The sequence below is a fragment of the Haliotis cracherodii genome, unplaced genomic scaffold (assembly GCF_022045235.1).
Source record: "Haliotis cracherodii isolate W230 unplaced genomic scaffold, xgHalCrac1.p SCAF_1, whole genome shotgun sequence".
Classification (NCBI taxonomy): Eukaryota; Metazoa; Mollusca; class Gastropoda; order Lepetellida; family Haliotidae; genus Haliotis; species Haliotis cracherodii.
In genome coordinates, this window is record NW_027266264.1 from 1,386,333 (window position 1) to 1,408,503 (window position 22,171).

General features: G+C 42.0%; 2 protein-coding genes across 2 annotated transcripts; both read left to right on the forward strand.

Moving 5' to 3' along the window:
- Positions 1–6,283: 6,283 nt before the first annotated feature.
- On the forward strand, positions 6,284–12,537 carry LOC139471220 (zinc finger protein 471-like). The gene is made up of 4 exons (XM_071253515.1): positions 6,284–6,385; positions 8,203–9,496; positions 10,332–10,488; positions 10,939–12,537. Exons 1-4 carry the CDS (start codon positions 6,350–6,352, stop codon positions 11,930–11,932), a joined length of 2,481 nt encoding a protein of 826 aa, XP_071109616.1. The 5' UTR covers positions 6,284–6,349; the 3' UTR covers positions 11,933–12,537.
- Positions 12,538–15,475: 2,938 nt separating this feature from the next.
- LOC139458905 (sex-determining region Y protein-like) lies at positions 15,476–18,004 on the forward strand. Its single transcript, XM_071240696.1, has 3 exons — positions 15,476–15,539; positions 17,164–17,270; positions 17,462–18,004. The coding sequence occupies exons 1-3, from the start codon at positions 15,476–15,478 to the stop codon at positions 18,002–18,004; spliced, it is 714 nt and encodes a 237-aa protein (XP_071096797.1).
- The last annotated feature ends 4,167 nt before the right edge of the window (positions 18,005–22,171 follow it).

Here is a 22,171-nt window from a genome sequence, read left to right on the forward strand (position 1 = left end):
GTCAAGGAGGGGTTGAATGGTGGATACAGAAGTGTTTCACCAGCGCAGGCGTCGCGTTTAGTGGAAGAATATGACACAGCACTAAATATATAAACGCGCTCGAACCTTAACCGTATTGTAACCCCAATGATCCGAAAGTAATGACGATGTAACAAATGTTATATTTGGGATAACTCTTTCTTAGTAAAGTACAGATTCTAGTACTTTTTGGGGTTGAGTCCCGTCCAGGATTAGAAACCACACTTGCCTAATCGCCAGCACACAAAGTCAGCGATCTAACCTACTCAGCCACCGAGGCTTCCACAAAATGGAAGTCCAAAACTGGTAGTCTAGATCACGTACTTTGAGTACCCCTCTGACAAGTGTAAATTGGCACGGCTCCCATGGCCGAAAGCTATGAATACACAATGCCATTTAGAAAGTGGTCAAATGTAACAAATGTTATATTTGGGATAACACTTTCTTAGTAAAGTACATATTCTAGTACTTTTTTGGGTTGAGTAATGATGATGTTTATCGCTAGCAAATTGAATGAACACACAATGCCATTTAGAAAGTGGTCAAATGTAACAAATGTTATATTTGGGATAACACTTTCTTTGTAAAGTACAGATTTTCGTACTTTTTTGGCTTGAGTCCCGTCCCAAAAGTGTACCAAAATCTGTACTTTACTAGGAATGTGTTATCTCAAGTATAACATTTGTTACAGCAAAATGGATATTCCTTGAAAAGCACATTGCATTTGTTTTCATTATTCTAAGTAATATTTCTTATCGCCAGAATGGCTTGCTTGCATGTCATAAGTATTAGAACACGTATATCATCTTCGCTAATTAATACACGCAGTATTTGGTAATACTATTTCAAGTTGCAAGGACTATATTTCCAGCTCATCATCTGTCGAAATATTGACATAAACCTATTTCAGAACTGATTGAATCATCGGATGAGTAGCCAATGCAGCAAGGCAACTGAGGCTGTCATGTATATCCGAAAAGTGTATTTAATGGTCGAAAATATATACATGAGGTTGCCACCCTTTTTTGGTTCGCGGGATTCGGGGGTCTATTTAGAGGTTAGTATAGCAAACCCAGGTCACCTAACTACTTCTACCTCTCTTGTGGGTAAGGACTGGGCCAAGTGGGGGAGACACCGTTGCAGGCGGGAAGATAATCAATGGGTTTTCGATGCCATTATACTTATCTTTCCATATGTTTAGTATCATTTAAGATTAACAGTAAACGCATGTGCAGCATATATGATACACTGGGCAATACGTGACTCCCCAGAGGAGATACCGCAAATGGGAAAAATACTTTTATAAGTTTCCTATGATTTCACTTTTAATAAGAAAATTATCTAAATGTTTCCGAAATAACTTTTAGTAGTTTATGAATATTTACATGATAAAGCAAATGTGTTCTTTCCCAGGTAACTGACCGTAAAATTATATTTCTAAAGGTTAAATATATAAATTAACATAGCATAGATTTGCCCAAGATTTTTGCTATTTTACCTGCAGAATGAGTTTCCAGCTTGGAAGGGCAAATACATATTATATACATATTATACATATTATGTTTGCAACCTTGAACTGAGATATCTGTGAGTGAGTTGTAGAAAGCCTTCATAAAATTTAATTATCTTTCTCCTGATAATGCTACTTACACCCAACTGTTCCTTGAACTAATATATATATGAGATATATATATATATATATATATATATATATATATATATACATACATACATACATACATACATACATACATACATATATATATATATATATATATATATATATATATATATATATATTCCTGTTTGTAAGATGTCCTCATTTATTCGATTTAAAACAAACCCTATTCATGTAGAAGTTCAGTTGAAATATACAAATGAAGTTAGTTTTGATGAAAAAACAACAATTAACTCGCTATCATCTTTGGAAGTTTACATTCACAATAATTGTTCCTTTTAGCTAACCCTGCTCTGGGAATGTATTGACGTAAGCTTGATGTTATGATATAAGTAAGAATTAACATTCTATAAACAATAAAAACAATATGTCTACTGAATGACCATATAAAATCTTACGTCAAATGAATGAACGTATCGGTGGCTTTAGGGTCAAGTAAACGGTCTCAGTCACCCGACAATAATTGGGTATATAGATAATAAGGCACTATTCGGGAGGCATCAAGCTGACAAATAAAAGCTATATGGCCTGTCCTGACAGAGGTCTACGAGGTCACTAAATGCAAATCATGTAAGTACGTCCACACCAAGCTATCAGAGGTCGTGCGCGGATCACCGACCAGTCAAAGCCTCGTTTTGGCTCCACCGGGGCACCCTGACCGTGTTGCACGCACAGAACCAGAGCGAGGGGTCATTCAGAGAGCAGCGAGCGGGCGCTGGGTCTTATCTAGGTCAGTATAGGTCATCTCAGGTCACACTAGCTCGGAAACGGTATCACGACCCTCGTGGAAGTGCAAAGGGTTCAATATACAGACGGTCTATTACAGTGGACAGCGCCAGGCGTTAACGATGCATAACGACCCGAGATCAACACATTTCAAGAATGGACTCGTCCGGCTGTTGTTTACCAACAGAATACACAACATACAGTAGCAGTAGCAGCGAGGCGCGAGGGACGCTCAAATGCTGATGTTGCAAATTCACGATGTACTGACAATAATGCAAGAAAGGAAACAAATAGTCTCAAATCATCAGACGTGATTTTAATTTCACAGAGTTGCTAACTCTGGACTGTTGAACAGAATATCTCGACTTTTTTTTGCAGTTATTAACCACAAAAATACAGTAACGGTAAATCACATTAAATTTGCCGTACTTCTATAATTATACGTTCCTGTGTTAGAGAATTAATCGCATGTACATATCTTATGTTGAATTGGTAATTGGGGTTGGGAAAGACTAAGATATTCTCTCAAGGTTATTTTAAGTTATTTAAATGTAAATCTGGTATAGATCCCGTGAAGATTCCGGGTTAGAATTGGTTTTCAACAACCCATGCTTGTCATCAGAGGCGACTAACGGAATCGGGTGGTCAGGCTTGCTGACTTGGTTTATGAATGTCATCAATTCCCAATTGCGTGGATCGATGCTTATGATGTCAATCACTCGGTTGTCTGGTCCACACTCGATTACTTACAGACCGCCGTCTTTTAACTCGAATATTGCTGAGTGCGGCGTTAAACAACATACAAACAATCTATAGAAATTGATTAACGTCGTTATGTAATGTCAACACAGCGTTACAATGAATAGGAAAGGGCTCCAGACTGTGACGTGGAAAGATCCTGTTTGAAAGGACATGCGACATATACATTTTAAACTTGTTAACTACTTGTGGAAAAAGATGAACTAGTTTTCAAATTCTCCAAATTAGACCGGTTGAAGAATTTGAAAAAGAAACAATTGCTTCACAACAATAGCTGTCGTCGAGTTAAACAAACGAGTTAAACTGACTTCTTCTAACTGCATCATTTGTTATTGTGTGGGTATTCGACTGACATTAAGTGTCAAAATGTCATCATTAACCTCAGTTTAAAGTATTTCTTACATTGGATTTCATTATTTTTATTATTATCAAAGTGAATAATCGAATGCAGTGGGTCGCTGAAAGACTCAAACTCGAAGAAATTCAAGAACACCCGAATTTTTCATATTACCATAGCCAATCGGTCTAACATATTGTCTATGAAATCTTATATTACATAATACCCTTCTCTCCTCTAAAATTGAAACAATTTATTTTCCCGATGTGGAATGGAGCTAGCTAGAGCTCCCGAGACTTGTTGTGTATGTATATATCTACATGGGTTTCATTTTCATTGAATAAATATATTCCACAGTCATGGTGCAGGACGAGGCAGGGCATGACGGATTAATAAACGTGGTATGAAAGAGCCAGGTGTTCTTTAACTTCTTTTGAGCAGTATACACAGCCGTGTCGTGCACTTGACGTGTTATGCTATGAACTTTAAACCCTTCTCCATGCACAGGCTGTCGAACATGACAAACCTAGTAAGCTGACCACCTCGATCAGTCGGTATGGCCGAATCCAACCTTGGTCAAGGTCATTTTGACACTGAACTCATGGGTGAACTTGACATGACCGACTAAAAAACTAGGCTTCCCTGACCCGAGCAATCAACGACTGCACGAGTGATGTAAGACAATGCCATTCGTTGACGGGGAAAGACAATAGACTCTCCCTGATCTACATGACGCTGTTCTTGAGAGAGTGAGTATGGTTTAACGCCGCTTTTAGCAATATTCCAGCAACATCACGGCGGGGGACACCAGAAATGCGCTCCACACATTTTACCCATGTCGGGAATCGAACCCGGGTCTTCGGCGTGACGAGCGAACGCTTTAACCACTAGGCTACCCGACCGCCCTGTTCTTGAGAGAAAAAAAGGATTCGATTATAAAAGCTGTTTATCGAAGTGTCACAGTGGACTGTTAAAAAGTTGATAATTTGGACATTATCTGTCGACGTGAAGTTTCAGGCGTGATATATACTTTAGTAGAGGTAGATCTACAGTTATTCATTACGGATATAATATTGTTGTGAAACACTTTGTATAAACTTGTCGTGAGAAGCGACTAACGTACGTGGATCGAGTGGTTAGGCTCGCTGATTTGATTGATGCATGTCATCGTATCCCATTTGTGTGGATCAATGCTCATGATATCAATCACTGGCATGTCTGGTCCAGACTCGATTATATACAGACCGCGCTCATATAGCTGGAATATTGCTGAGTGCAGCGTTAAACAACAAACAAAACCACGCACAAATCTTCTGTGGCCTGACGCAGAGACAAGTACAACAAAGAGCCAAGGTGTCGTGTCTGGCTGTGTCTTTGGGTGATTTAAGTGCTATAATGGGCATTGCACCCCACAGAGGCTGACACATGTCTGTGTGTCGTCATATGATGTCTGTGTCATGGTTATATTGACCGCCGTAATCACTACATACGTTCTGGTATATGGATTACCTCCCTTTATGATTAAAGCTTCGCCCCCACGCAAACGCGTCCGATTATTATCAGTCCAATAGAGACCTTAATAACTTTGATCTTCTGATGAACGACATTGTCTGCCATGATTGGATGGGTTATAGTCCACGATAATCACTGGCATCAACCACGCGATGTTCGAAGACTTCTGTTCCTGCACGTGCCGTTTCGTTATGTAAATATATTGATCATTGATCCATGTCCTCTGAACAGCGCGGCTGTCTACACGCTAGTCAAACTTCAATATTCTTTTAATTTACTTAAAATTAATTTCCGTCAATTTACAAATTACTTGATTCACTTCGACACAATATGCATTGCATGTTATTGAATTATTAGACTGACATACTCTACCATTAAGTAAATTACAAACTGGGGTTATTTGTTTGCCCCCATTGACAAAAATGTACGGTAAATAAAGTTGCTCAAAGATGATAACAAGGAGAATCCCCCTCCTATAAACTCCCTGAATTATACCCTGAAGGTTGATCGCACTTTACTACGCACTAGTTGTCTGTGCGTGCGTGCGTGCGTGCGTGAGTATGCAAAACATTGAATGACCACCAATATCTTATAATCGATTCGCTGCTACTTCAAACCGAGGAACCGAGCAGAAAGTATCTGGATGTTCAAGCATCCAATATAATGATAGATTAAGAAATACTTGACCGGAATATACGGGTATCACATGCATTGATTAGTATAAGAGTATGAATTAATGTCGGGATCATGTAAGATTAGCAATAAGCAATATCGATGGCGAAGGACCCCAGAACTAGGTTGGGAAAATACGTGTGCTTATTTCAGTCATTTGTAAACAAAAACAAATCTCTTATCAGCTATAACGGGCCCTACACCTGATTTGTTGTAGAACAAGATATTACGAATACATCAAATTAAGCGTTTTCTTGTTTACATTTAGTCGTCGAAAAGCAGTCCAGGATTTTTTCCTTACATCTTAATACGTGTGAAAATATGTGCTGGGTTACAAACAAATTTGTATGATGTGGCAATTGTTTCCTAAATAATTAAAAATCACACCAAGTTTTTGGGTGTAGCAATTTTATCTCGAGGAATTGGAAAACGGATTTTTCTGTCTGAAGCAACTGTACCCAAAACAATACATACAAAGTCTTGTGAGTTTTTGTGCTCTGATCAAGGCAGCCACAGGTGCTCGAAATTATACACAATGATCGATCCCTTAACCGGAAGAGGGTAATTGGAGGCTCCACACGAATACTCCGCCATGTCAAATTTCCAAGGGTGAAATCTGCGACAAGCAGCACCTATACGACAACAGTATGGCCAAGCAGTCCATTTCGACTATACAAGAAAAGGTAATAACATTTTCAATAATAAAAACGGAAAACTGTTTCGCATAATGTGATCTGGGGGGCGTGGTCGTGTGTGACCAAGGGCCCACTAACGAGATTGCTCAGACCCTCTCAAGCTCACGCCACGCTCCCCCATCTCGGTGTTACGTGGACGTCTAATTAGCTATTGTGACTTTTAATTAGTGATTATTACATTTGTTTACAACAATTAGGTGTGTGCTAGCATTAGTGGTGCTTTGTGCTTATCAATCACCGTTGTTAGGATGTGTTCGACATAAGGGTTGTTTCTGGCTGCAGGGGGACCATTCATTGCAACTTCGGAAAAAGTACTGTTAGATGACATGTATTAGCCACATATAGATCTTATGACATCTGATTTCAGTTCATACAAAAGTTATCAAACGTAAGCAAGTACTCCAAATAATAAACTGTTTACCATATTTAATTTATGATATGTTTCAATTTTTTTTACTGTAACCCTTGATAGTAAATAAATATTTAGTGGTAATGTTGTAGCCATTGAATTGAATTGATAAGTTTAAATCTGTTATTTAATCTATTTAAGATATATCTTCATGGTGAAATTGTATTTGCAACCAACTAAGTTTTGTTCTGATTGATTCCTCAACACATAAGGCATATAGAGATCATCTCCCTTGATTTGTGTGTGCAGCAATAATTAACACACAGATATTAGGCATGCCACGTGCCACACGTAGCCTATCTTCATGCTGATCTTTCATAAAGATCAGACCACAATTTATTATAATGGTCCTGTTCCATATGTTATCGTTTGTTTGTAGACTGAAATATTATTGAAACTAAAAATATTTCAGATTTCTTCCTCTCAGAGGGACACATTAGTAACAGAGAGGAGAAAAAGTAATGGCTTCAGGTATTTTCTGGTTTCTTCAAGGCGTGAAGTTTTCCCGATTTTGGTTGCCAGCTGCAGCAGTCAAGGGATATCTATCAACATTAGGGGCTGAAATTTGAATGCAGTTTTAAACCCATGCTGAACCAGAACTTTATGAACATTTGTTTCTTGATCTCCTGTCAATCCTTCAAATATTTGTGAACTCCTCTGAAAAAAAGCCAGCGATGATGACGTTGGACACAGGGATGACGTTGCACACAGTGGATTTGTAATTGCACACAGGATAGAAGACGTTGCACACATGGGAGATGACGTTGCACACAGGGTAGATGACGTTGCACACAGGGTACATGACGTTGCAGGCAGGGTACATGACGTTGCACACAGGGTAGATGACGTTGCATACATGGGAGATGATGTTGCACACAGGGGTAGATGATTTTGCACACAGGGTAGATGACGTTGCACATGTCGGAGATGATGTTGCACACTTGGGAGATGACGTTGCACACATGGGAGATGACGTTGCACACAGGGTAGATGACGTTGCACACAGGGTAGATGACGTTGCACACAGGTAGATGACGTTGCACACAGGGTAGATGACGTTGCACACAGGGTAGATGACGTTGCACATATGGGAGATGACGTTGCACACAGGGGTAGATGATGTTGCACACAGGGTAGATGATGTTGCACATATGGGAGATGATGTTGCACACAGGGTAGATGATGTTGCACATATGGGAGATGATGTTGCACACAGCGTAGATGACATTTCACACTGGGTACATGACGTTGCACACAGGGGTAGATGATGTTGCACACAGGATACATGATGTTGCACAAAGGACTAGGTTAGGCTAAGCTCTCAAAATGTACCTTCTGTACCTGTGTCATTCTCGTTTCATCTGGTATTAATGTACATTGTTCAAATATGTTTCAGATTGTAGGAATAGAAGCTGTTTTTTCCACTCTTGGATCAGGGGAACGTGAGAATGCTGTGGGATTGCTGGAGGAATACCTACAGAAACTCCGAGGTCAGATCAAAACTCCCGAATCAGGTCCAACTGAATCCCGCTCTGTGAAGGCGGAGACTGTCCCCGTGAAGACTGAGAAAGATCATCAGCAAGAGGATGGTGCGAAGACTTCAGGGGAAGTTCCCAAAGTCACCAAATCCCGCAGGAAACAGAATGTTGCACCACCTGTCCATAAACCAACTGAAGAAGTTAAGGTATCGTCGCGAGGAAGGATGACAAAGTTGCGTCAAAGTTATGCTGACTCTGATTGTGAAGACGATGGTGTTGCTTTTGATGATGTACCTAAACCCAAACCAATGCCCAACAAGCGAGGAAGGCCACCAGGCAGCGGAAAGGCCAAACAAGCAGCTGTGGTGAAGATGGAGATGAGGAGGGTGACGGAAGCAGACATGGAGCTTGAGGATAAACCTGACACTCTTGTATCCCGAAGAAGAGGGAGGAAAAAGCGTAAAATGAAATCCATGTTTAATGCATCTAAAACAAAGCGATTGTATGTTCAGAAGAAGAAGTTTGTGTGTAAAGCTTGTGGGATGGAGTTTAAACATTACAAATCAATGGCTGTTCATATTCGATCACATGGCAACAATCTCCTGTCGTGTCGGCACTGTAAACGTGAGCTTCAGAACGAGGTAGAACTTCTGCATCACGACTGTCAGAAACTCTCGGCTGTCAGTTATACGTGTCCCTCGTGCGGTGAGAAGTTCACGAAGAAGAAACATTGTAAGGTGCACATGTTAGAAACACACAACCTCAAATACAACAAAGTGATGGGGAGGAGCACGAAGAACATTTGTCGTTTCTGTAACAGGACATTCGTGCGGAAAGTGTCCCTGTTCATGCATTATAAGACCCATGCTGAGACATCATTTGTGTGTTTGAAGTGTGGCGAGATTTGTGAAGACTTTGCCATATACACAGAGCATATGCTTGAACACGACAAGGCCGCATCGTTTGACTGTGATAAATGTGGCGCGACGTTCGAGCGTCAGCAGCAGTACCTACAGCATCTGGTGGGGCACAGGAAGTATGACTGTCCGGACTGCAACATGTGCTTCACACGGAACAAGGAACTTCTACGTCACCGCCGCATCATCCACGGCGACCTGCCCCAGCCAGAGCTGAAGAAGTTCGAGTGCTATGTGTGTTTCAAGAAATTTCAGCGTCCGATGCAGCTGGAGATCCACATGAGGATACACACAGGTAGGTCACTCATTCATCCACACCTGGATACACACAGGTAGGTCACTCATTCATCCACACCTGGACACACACAGGTAGGTCACTCATTCATCCACACCTGGATACACACAGGTAGGTCACTCATTCATCCACACCTGGATACACGCAGGTAGGTCATTCATCCACACCCAGGTACACACAGGTAGGTCATTCATAAACACCTGGATACACACAGGTAGGTCATTCATCCACACATGGGGGGCGGTCGGGTAGCCTAGTGGTTAAAGCGTTCGCTCATCACGCCGAGACCCGGGTTCGATTCCCGACATGGGTACAATGTGTGAAGCCCATTTCTGGTGTCCCCCACCATGATATTGCTGGAATATTGCTAAAAGCGGCGTAAAACCATACTCAATCACTCACTCATCCACACATGAATACACACAGAGGTAGGTAATTCGTTAACGCCTGGTTACACACAGGTAGGTCATTCATCCCACACATGGATACACACAGGTAGGTCACTCATTCATCCACACCTAGATACACCCAGATAGGTCAACCATTCATACACACATGGATACACACAGGTAGGTCACTCATTCATCACACCTGGATACACACAGGTAGGTCACCCATTCATCCACACCTAGATACACCCAGATAGGTCAACCATTCATACACACAGGGATACACACAGGTAGGTAACTCACTCATCCACACCAGTATCTGTGTATAATGCATCTTTCCGAGGCAAGGGAGTTAACTGACTATAAAAGTCTAGTTTCCAAGATATGTGGAAGATATGTATATGCTGTATGTTGGTGTGTGATCTATGGATCTGTGGTTGTTGCAGGCGAGCGGCCATTAGAGTGCGCTACGTGTCAGCTGTCGTTCCGGACAACGAAGGCCCTTGCCAAACACCGGCAGACCTACAATCACTGTCTGAAGGCGGGGCTGTCCACACAGGAGAAGAAATACCTGTGTTCAGAATGTGGCAAAGCTTACTTCAGGTAACCATAGCAACTCTTCATAATAATGACACAACAACTGAAGGTTATTCCAAGTCAGTCAGACAAATTTTACTATTTTGAACCTATGTATACAATTACAACTTCAAGTATGGTGTTTGTATTATATACTACTTTGTTCATTAAGTATTGTCAAATACTTCAAGCATGCACAGATTGTTTCCCCCCAGTATTGAAAGTATTCACCCAGAGTAGACAGTATACACCAAGTGCAGATAGTATTTACCCAGTATTGTAAGTATTCACCCAGTGTAAACAGTATTTAATCAGAACCATTAAATTGAAGCTTTAAAAAAACCTTGAGATATACATTGCCAGTTAACTTCTTAAGTTCCAGCAGTATAGGACGATGGTAACAACAGCCATGTTGCTGATACCTGTAACTGAATACATGCTGCAAGTAATGCTGTGACTGTTTTCCGTGTTGTTCAGGAAACAGGCCCTGCAGCGCCACATCCGTTACCACACCGGGGACAAGCCCCACACCTGCCAGTACTGCGGCTACAAGTGTCGGGAACAGAATAACCTGAAGCGACACATCGCACTGCACTTTGAGAATCTTCGCAACTTCATCTGTGAGGTGTGCGGGGCCGCTTTTCACGCCAAGAAGACGCTGGAGATGCATCATAAGTACAAGCACACCGAGATCAGGGACTTCCCCTGCCACGAGTGCCACATGTCCTTCAAGGCCAAGAACGCCCTGAGGCGCCACATCAAGACGCACGAGAAGACCAAGGACCATAAGTGCTGGTGTGGCTCGGCTTTCGGACGCATGTACAATCTCCGACGCCATATGAGGATGGTGCATGGCGACGAAGAGTCACTTCCACCCGTTAGGAAAGTCGCAGTTCTTGATGCAGCAAATGCAATCAAACAGGCAATAAAATCTCCTCCCGCTAAGAAGAGAATGTACAAACTGAAACAAATCCCAATTGTGACTTCTGTGGCTTCTGACCACGAGACGATCATCATGAATGTCGTGTCGGACCAGATGACAGAAGCAGCCCACAGCTCCCAGGCACCCATCTACACCCTCCCCCAGCAGCATCAACAAGTAGCATCTCACATGGGGGAGGAACAGCAGCAACAGCAACAACAGCAACAGCAACAGCAGCAGCATAACATGGTCTATGAGACGGTGACCATGCCGCCGTCCATGGTGGCATATCATCACAATGCCCCTCCTCCCCCACCTATTGGCGCCGAAACTGTCGTGGACAATCGGGCTCAACAGCAACAGCAGCAACAGCAACAGCAGCAGCAACAGCAACATCAGCAGGCTGACTACTACAACAACCCAAGCATGTTGGAAGCACAGGCTAATGACTACAACAACCCCTACATGTACATACAGAACGTCCTCCTGCCGTCGGTGGCTATGGCCGGGCTACTGGACCTGTCACATGCTCCTCCACCCAAACAGTGATCCACGGACAGCAACAGCTGTAGATACAGGGCAGTCTCATTGAAATCAAATGTTTTACTCTAATAACTCTAGAGGTGAACTCTACATGGAGGATGTGTGATTCTAGAGCCAGTTGATCATACTTGCTTCTTGGTGTCTTCCACTTGTTGTATCCACAAGACTATACTGGTGCTGCCTTTATCAGTTACATTGGGAACTGACGGATTAACTTCATTTTCAATATAGGCTTGTCTGAATGCTTCACTCATTGGCACCAAAAATTTAGAATCATCAATGTTCATTGGCTGATTAGAAAGTTCATCAGACGCGGCTTTCTTTGATGTCGCACTGAGGTGTTGTATCAGAGTAAAAGATCTGATTGTGATGAGATTGTATACAGGGCATCCCCCAGCCTACAGAGTGCTACATTTCACATGCGTTTCAAACTAACGTTCAGAAAATCAGACAATGTGATTCCTCTTACAAATGTGATATTTCCAGAAGAAAACTTGCATATTTCTGGCTTGAAAATCCTATTCATGTGTTGCCAAAAATCTACTTTTTGTTTACCTCTCCAGGACAGGGTGCGTGGGAGGGTGGGGGTGTTTGTTTGGGGATACAGTCTGGAGGCACATTGATGATATGACGGATGGGGACTGGCTTTGTTTTGCATGACATTAAACATACTTAGTGATTGTGAAATTATGAAAAAGTGTGCACAGATATATTCCTCTTCTAGAATAGGGGACGGTTGGGTAGCCTTGTGGTTAAAGCGTTTGGTCGTCATGCCGAAGACCCGGGTTCGATTCCCAACATGGGTACGTGTGAAGCCAATTTCTGGTGTCTCCCGCCGTGATATTCCTGGAATATTAATAAAAGCGGCGTTAAAGTTACTCACTCACTCACTCTAATAGAATAAGAACAGGCAATAGAAAATATGTGAAGGTCTGATGTTGTGTGCAGCTACTGCTGAGGACATCTGGAGGACGCCGGGGAATGCCAAGGTCAACATGGTAGCCTCACTACGACTGATCTCCCATGACTCAATTAGGTCCCTCTCTGTAGTTTCGGCTCCTTGATTTAACACATAATGATAAATACTTGCCATTTTCTGGGGCAAACTGTTGCATCAGCACACACAACAGTGCAACAGCTGATGCAAGAAGCAGTAACTACTGGTGTAAAGGCAGGGACCTTATTGATGTCATGCATAAAAGAACACTCATTCTCCTGAATATCAGTAGTTCAGGACATTAATGGTTTTCAATAGTCAAATGCCCCAAATCCGCAGCAGAGATACCTCAGCTTATTGATCCATCAACATCATTACTGCCCCTGCTCCATCTTCCATACTGTGCAGGACCACCAACCTCGTCGTCGCCAGTAGTCCCAGCGTCTCTGCTGCCGCAGTATCACTCGTAACCTCCACTAATGTCGTATTGCCAGCTCATAGACTTCTTTTGAAAGGAATGTCAGCGTGTGTTATTTTGTTTTCAGTGTACATACAGCAGTGTATATATATGTTTGTTGGAAATGCATGCTAAAGTTTGGAGAATATCTTTCTGGTGTTGAGTACATATGTACTTGAACCAGACCATTGCTGCCCGGGAAGACAGCTATAGACAGGAACTATCTTCTGTTGTTTGGTATTTTATATGCCGCATAGTATGTTTCCAGTATTGCATTCTTCTCAAAATCTGTCAAGCATATCATTTTTTTAATTTCTTAAATATATACCAGTGGATCAACAAAAGCTGCACACAGTTGCAAATAGTCACTTTCCATGCCGAGTACATAATGTCAAGATATTTCTGTTGTTTGAGTGAAGGGCTTTGGTGTTTGCCACAATGCAATGAACTCTGTTACTCAGTATGGGGTGGTTCCCCATGATGGATTGACTTACCGCTGGTGTAGAGTATTGTCCCTTTGTAGATACATGACTGTTCCCAGTTGGCCAGATGAACGAGGGGTATCCAGACTAACAGGGTTTCACTGTAGCTCACCTGATGCAGGACAACATGCTACAGAAGGTGAGCTTGGGGACAATTAGGGGCTGAGGAGGAAATGTTTGGAGGATGCTGACTGTATAGAGTGTCCATGGTGTAAGTATTTAGATGTGTGAAGTATTACATAGAGACCCATAACCTGTGTACTGTAGTGACGTGCATGTTAACGTCCTGTGAAGGATGCAAATATCATATTGATATTATCATTAAGGTACCTTTGTTTGGTCGGATGGTTGTTCCAGATAACAGCATTAGCTTATGAGGACCGATAAGGAATCGGTAACACTTCGAGGATGTAGTAGTTTCTGTAGGGCATAAATGTTATATCCCTGTAAACATGGTAAATGTTTTGTATTAAATTGAAATATTTATGACTAATGTTGTTAGTTCTTCCTTTATTATGTTATCAAAAACATGATTACTCCGACATATTTGTGAAATAAGTAATGTGTGGGGAAAGAAGGGACGCACATTCACTCCAGTGAAACCCAGGATCGTGGTATGTTGTAGACATCACACATTCAGTCAAACCCAGGATCCTGGTATGTTGTAGACATCACACATTCAGTGAAACCCAGGATCGTGGTATGTTGTAGACATCACACATTCAGTGAAACCCAGGATCGTGGTATGTTGTAGACATCACACATTCAGTGAAACCCAGGATCGTGGTATGTTGTAGACATCACACATTCAGTGAAACCAAGGATCGTGGTATGTTGTAGACATCACACATTCAGTGAAACCCAGGATCGTGGTATGTTGTAGACATCACACATTCAGTGAAACCCAGGATCGTGGTATGTTGTAGACATCACACATTCAGTGAAACCCAGGATCGTGGTATGTTGTAGACATCACACATTCAGTGAAACCCAGGATCGTGGTATGTTGTAGACATCACACATTCAGTCAAACCCAGGATCGTGGTATGTTGTAGACATCACACATTCAGTCAAACCCAGGATCATGGTATGTTGTAGACATCACACATTCAGTCAAACCCAGGATCGTGGTATGTTGTAGACATCACATATTCAGTGAAACCCAGGATCATGTTATGTTGTTGACATCACACATTCAGTCAAACCCAGGATCATGGTATGTTTTACATCACACATTCAGTGAAACCCAGGATCGTGGTATGTTGTTGACATCACACATTCAGTCAAACCCAGGATCACAAGTAGCTGACAAACCAAGGGCATAAATCAGGGAAATCTGGGTCGCAAGTGGAACAACAAAGGGAGACAACTCTACACAGCATGTTGCAACACCATCAACCAGTGATCCATCAATGCCAAGCTTTCTTCATCTCACTGCAGTCATTTATTTCAGTCCAGAACTAGTAAAATCAACAAATGACAAATAACTTCTTATCAAACTGATATTTATTAAGAACTTGCTGTATATGTTAAATACAAAGCTGCAAAGTCAACAGAACTTACAAATCACCCCAAGGATCACTGATGCAACTCTGGCATCAGGCCTGTCTCCTACTCAGATGCTGTATACACAAAGCTAGTGGTAATGTGGAACAAAGCACTTCTAAGTAACCATGGTAACAGCACACCCCTCCTCTGTAGCAGGATCTAGCTGGAGTATTTACAAGTTTGCCGGGGGTAGGTGTGAAGTGGACCCTGAGTCGTGTCATACGTCTTTGCAATTCGGGTGTCCTCACAAGGTAAAAGCTCCTTGTTTCTCTGTTCTCTTGAATGCAGGAGCATGTCTATTGGATTTCATAGCTGGGACATCTTAACCCCTGTGCATTCAACCCCAGCTTCAAACCATAACAACTGAAGGTCTTAGAACCTTCTCAATCTCATTAAAATCAGATCTTAGTTCTCGCTACCGCTCAACAAAGATCTGAGGGCATCCCATTACAGGTTACGTCAGAACGACCTCTCATCCAACCAATCTGAGCGTCGCTTACCAGATCATAAGTGACAGTCGGAATGTTTTTTCTAATCATGCAACCTCGAAATATTTAACAGAGGGGAATTCCGAACAACAGTTACAGGTTTTATGATTATATCCATACAATCTTGGCCATCTATAAGCCATTCCAGAATGTTGTTGAAATTGTTAATCAAGAATACGTCAAAATATGATTTCGAAGCCGAGTCGCCAGTTTGAAACTTGTGTCATAAGGTTCGAGAAAGTTGCCTTCTGATTGGCTAATACTGATTTCTTGTCAGTCATTTCATAGATCAGTCAAAGTTCGCGAAAGGTCGTCCTGATGTGACCAGTAATGGGATGTCCTCAGATCTTTGTTTAGTGGTAGCTAAAACTAAGATCTGATTTAATAAGATTGGGAACCCTCTCAGTGCAGCACAGAGGTTGAACATGTAGCCACTCTTCAGCTTCCTGTGACCAGCATATTGTCAGGAGGAAATAACAGCAGCGAACATAATATTGAATATATAATAACAAAGACTTCCTGTCAGGCCGTACAGTGATGACATGGGTCAGACCTAGGGGTACGTAGCCAACACCAGACATTTCCATTAATACTTGTTTAACATTCTTAAGAATGATGATGAACTAGCCAAGTCCCTTCATGACCCATTGAACAAGATTTTCCAGGCACTGCTAGTTTGTGAATCTGTGTTGAGCCTGGCGCCAACAGAGTAACTTTCACCACATGGCAGCCAGATGATCTGACTTTAGGAGTCCGCATGACACGTTGTCAATCAGATGACCGCATTAGTATGATCATGAAGAGTTTCCATGACAACAGGGTGACAGGTCAATTTGAGCACATGACATGGGACTTGGCTGTCCATCACACATACAAGTTCCTTGAGAGAAACCCTTTCATCAGCACTAACAGCTCCTCTATTGCTTTATGGTTGTATTATTAATGAGATCAGAGAATATTAATCATGAAATGTTGACAATTACAAGTGTAAACACATGATCATTGAAGTACTACATAGCCAGACCATGCTGAAGCATATCTGGGTCCCCAGTGAACACAAGGTGACCATGGTGAATGAGGATCCTTCACATATAACATTATCAAGATGCTCATCTACGAGCTGCTTCATGACAGAAAGGTTCCTCTTGCTCATATTACACAAACTCAGGACAAAACAAACAGGAGAAGATGATGTTCTTCAACATCGATACTGAGTGCAGTTTGAAGGGAGAGGCAAGATTGGCAGACATTATATATATTTCAGAATTTATCAGAATTGAGCCATGACATGACATGGCATAGGTATGTAATGGCCTCTCCCTCAGTTGTCCAAACCAAATATCTCAGCCCTCCACAAAGTAATCTCTGCTCCAGCAATCAACTTCAGCCCTGCTGGATGCTGTGCAGCCAAGATGACCTCGAGATCGAGCTGGTGAAAGAAATATGTCACTAATCCCAGCAGTAGACTATGGATGGATCAACTTAGCATGATAACGTTGTGCATAGTACTGAATCAACAGTTAGCCATCGCTGTACAGATATGTAGAGGTGTCAGTGCCCTATGTACAGGTGCCCTGGTGTGTAGAGAACAGGAACAGCAAGACAACATGACAACACCTGCAGGACTCCACTCATCATCCTCAACAAGCCAGTGTACCTCCGTTCTATGATCATCCTCAAAAAGCCAGTGTACCTCCGTTCTATGATCATCCTCAACAAGCCAGTGTACCTCCGTTCTATGATCATCCTCAACTAGCCAGTGTACCTCTGTTCTATGATCATCCTCAACTAGCCAGTGTACCTCCGTTCTATGATCATCCTCAACAAGCCAGTCTACCTCCATTCTATGATCATCCTCAACTAGCCAGTGTACCTCTGTTCTATGATCATCCTCAACTAGCCAGTGTACCTCTGTTCTATGATCATCCTCAACTAGCCAGTGTACCTCTGTTCTATGATCATCCTCAACTAGCCAGTGTACCTCCGTTCTATGATCATCCTCAACTAGCCAGTGTACCTCTGTTCTATGATCATCCTCAACTAGCCAGTGTACCTCCGTTCTATGATCATCCTCAACTAGCCAGTGTACCTCCGTTCTATGATCATCCTCAACAAGCCAGTGTACCTCCATTCTATGATCATCCTCAACAAGATGGAGTTGTTTGATAGGCCGCTCTTAGAAGTTGAGGGCTGACAAAGCAGATACAATTTATGTATAACAACTTCTTTAATATACTATTATAGTGGAATTTCGGTATAGATCCTTGTACCGCTGTCAAGCTAGACTCTCTTCTAGTGTGATAAATACTCAGGATCCATTCACCACCATAACTTCGAATTGAGGACAACACTTAAGATATTTGTCTGATTAATTTAGACTCTTCTCTCATGTCAGGTGGTGTAAAGAGGTTCTTTATACTCAGGAAACATATTTTACACCAGCAAAATGTGTGTTTCCATCGGTTCAAAATACTTTAAAATGGCGTTGGCTTGCTCCTAAAGTAGACCTGGAAGAACTCATATTCAGAAGTCATTTTGATTGGTTGTTGATTTCAAGTTCAGGAGCTGTATGTGATGTTTTTAGTTCATGACAAGAGAGATGGAGCTGGTGACTTCCGAAACAAGCTCCGGTGGTGAGTGGGTCCAGGGAGCTATCGTACCAGAACAGAGACAATACACTGACTAACTCATAGCCAGGTTTCATTGACTGAATACTAAAATACATCTGTAGGAAGATTCTGTATTGAACATGTAAAGTAAATGTATTAGAACAAACATGTTTGTTCAAGTCACAGAATAAATGGTCTGGTTGTATAATCCTATACAAAGCTGTTTCCTATAGAGACCATGGTTATAGTGAATGAATGCTCACACCTCTCAACTCTCACAAGCCTATTCTCAGTACGAGTGATTTGGTTATTTGGGAAGGATTCTAACCATGTCACTAATGGTAGGCTGATCTGTAACAAAATAAGTAAGTGCTGACCTTGCTAGAAAACAGATATAGACTGTGAAACATTAAAATCAATGGCATTTCTCAGACTTAGGACTTTAGTTGAACAACTCCTGGGCCACAGAGTGATGTAACATTAGCTACACATGACCTTGGGAATGCTGACCTACACACAACACGCAGTCCGACAATGGCTCTATACAGGTGTGCACAGGTGTGGTGCCAGCAACAATTAAAGCTGAAATGTAAGTTTCGTTGCATTAATAACTTCAGATAAAAGTTGACAAGGCAAATGCCTCAGAAGAAAACAACTACTCACAAACCAGAATGTGGGATTAAAACGAACCGTTCTTAAACAAGCAATATACAAGTTTTTCACAAACCAGAATGTTTGATGAAAACGAACCGTTTTTAAACAAGCAATATACAACTCCTCACAAACCAGAATGTTGGATGAAAATGAACCGTTCTTAAACAAGTAATATAACATGTTCACCATATCTACATGATATGTCAAATGTCAAAGTTCACAAATGATAATAAATCTTAAAACAAAAAGAAAGCACCATGATTTGATATCAGTATAGAATCAACATAATCAAACAATGAAGAACAAATATATCAACATACATTAAATAATTCAAAGCAATACTTCATTGTTCATAATTACATGTGAGACGCTTCAAAGTCCCGCCTGCTGAATACAAGGATGATTATATGTGAACCATGCATCGACCACGATGCCCTGGAGTGAAATGATTCCTGTAAACAACAACATACACAAGCCTCCTCCTCCAAGTGACACGAGTCACAGCCTCCCGTGAGACACGAGCCTCGTCCTCCGATGTGACACGAGTCATGGCCTCCCATGTGACACGAGCCTCGTCACCGTGTGACAGTAGTCCCGGCCTCCCGTGTGACACGAGCCTCGTCCTCCGATGTGACACGAGTCACGGCCTCCCATGTGACACGAGCCTCGTCCTTCGATGTGACACGAGTCACAGCCTCCCATGAACATAACAAGTTTTTACTGCCTATGCCAGAACTACAAGCGTGGCCTTCTGAGCAGGTGGATTACATACAGCATTCATTGTATACAAATCTGGAACACTATTTCCAGTTCACCCCCAAGCAATCTCGCACTACGACTGTCATGACTCCCATATCTAATAGAAACATTTCCAACTGTTGTTGCACTAAGATCACCTCATGGAAAGAGTCTGAATACATGGAGAACTCACTTTCATTATCCAGTATGTACATTTTTCAACCTGTTCTGATCGACCACCCGGGATCTATATGCTACGATTGCTTCTGGCTCTATTTGAATGACATGGTAGTCAACAGCAATCCCATCCAAATGCCTGTGGGTGAGATGACATGTCCCTACCAAGCTGAGGAGGTAGGGCTGGCTATCGATACAGATCATACAGATTGTTAATCGTTAATGAAATACCGATCAATTATTGATAAATATCGGAGAAGTAACTTTGAGCAAAAATGAAAATAAAATCGACACACTTCATGCCACTGGTATGTGTTACTTTGGGGACATCTAAGTTAATACAAAAACAGTTGCTTTCCGTCTCTGGCAGTTGACATAATTGACAATAACAAGTCTGTTTTGGTAAATTTAAACTTAATTTCATCACAATAGTTTATGTAAGATGTTACTGATGACACAATTTTCATATCAATAATTTCTTCCCATTGACGATGATTCCGATTATCCATCTTTTTAGCCAGCCCTTGTAAAACATTGGGTACTACGAATGTCATTGTGCGTCCTTCAGGACCCAAAATAAAATTTCTGCAAATTCCAATGATTTTGTTGATAAGGGTTATGTGTATTCTCCCCAGGGAGCTGAGAATAACTGGGCGATTAAAGAAGTGACACACCAGCACACCTGTTCAAAGTAAAATACTCCAATAACAACACTGCCCTGTTCAAGCCTAACACTGCCTCACAGCCTGCTTCAACAAACTGATCTTAGCACTAAGACAATCCTACTGTGCATTCTTCAACATAGACTTATGCAAAGATCACTTTGTGGAATGAGGGATCAGGACTCGATGCTGTGCCCACTGTGCCCACTGGCATAACATATATAGTTTGCAGTCACAACCGGGCTTATCAACACCAAATGGGTACATCCAGTTATCTACGTCTGAAGTCATGTCGAGGATACAGGTACCAGACGAGCAAGACAAGACTAGAGGGGGTGTCAAAGATGACAGTCTCTGACATCATTGGAGGGCACATCATCAATGTAAGACAAGATTGCCTGGAAGTACTAGAAAGATGGAAAGTGGGAGAATTGAAGTAATGGTATTAAACAGAAGAAGCTTGGATATCTCTGTGGTGCAAATACCTCAATATCTGTGTAATGTTGACAGGCATCAACAACAGTGTTTGTTCAAACATCATCAAACAAGTTTAAACAGTACAGAAACATGGAAAATCCATTCATATGGATAAAGCATATTCACAGTTCTGAGATAACATATACAGTTCCTCCAGGTTAGAAAATCTGTCAATAGCGCTAGACCAGTAGAAAACACACTGGACCATCACCAACTATTGTCTACTGCCCTAATAACACATACAGGGCAGCAGCGTCAGGGCCATGCCTTCAGGGCAAAACCTGCAGAGCATCATCAGGGCAACACCTTCAGAGTCACCCCAATCTGGGCAACACCTTCAGAGTCACCCCAATGAGGGCAACACCTTCAGAGTCACCCCAATGATGGCAACACCTTAAGAGTCACCCCAATGAGGGCAACACCTTCAGAGTCACCCCAATGAGGGCAACACCTTCAGGGCAACCCCAATGAAGGCAACATCTTCGGAGCCACCCAATTAGGGCGACACCTTCAGAGCCACCCCAATGACAGCAACACCTTTGGAGCCATCCAATTAGGGCGACACGTTCAGAGTATCCCCAATGAGAGCAACACCATCTGGGCGACACTTTCAAAGCCACACCTTCAGGGCAACACAAAGTGGAAGAAGTCATTTCCACACAGCAATCACAGCGCCAAGACTTTCTTCATTCTTAGATAAAGTATAGGAGTCAAAGCAAACAATCTTAGCACCAAGTGTTGTACGTCTAAGACAAAGAATAGCAATCATGCTAGTGGTAATCAATCCTAGCACCGAGTATTGTAACTTTTTGAGAGAACACAACCATGATCCAATAGAACTCTGAGCACTGCAATGTTGGTGATGGAGCCTGTAGCATACTTCAAGTCCAAGCACAAGTATCCATTTGGGGGAACGGTTGTTGTAGGTTGTGTGGCAACAGTGTTTATTGCTCGAATGATGTACAACCTATATAATAATAATAGGCCATTTACACTGCACAGGCCATGCTCAAAGC

Coding starts and splice junctions, on each gene's coding strand:
- LOC139471220 (XM_071253515.1), top strand. CDS start 6,350: ATGGCCAAGCAGTCCATTTCGACTATACAAGAAAAG. Junction 6,386..8,202: donor TTTCGACTATACAAGAAAAG/GTAATAACATTT, acceptor AATATGTTTCAG/ATTGTAGGAATAGAAGCTGT. Junction 10,489..10,938: donor TGTGGCAAAGCTTACTTCAG/GTAACCATAGCA, acceptor CGTGTTGTTCAG/GAAACAGGCCCTGCAGCGCC.
- LOC139458905 (XM_071240696.1), top strand. CDS start 15,476: ATGGTAACAGCACACCCCTCCTCTGTAGCAGGATCTAGCTGGAGTATT. Junction 15,540..17,163: donor TATTTACAAGTTTGCCGGGG/GTAGGTGTGAAG, acceptor CCTCTCCCTCAG/TTGTCCAAACCAAATATCTC. Junction 17,271..17,461: donor ATGACCTCGAGATCGAGCTG/GTGAAAGAAATA, acceptor CAACACCTGCAG/GACTCCACTCATCATCCTCA.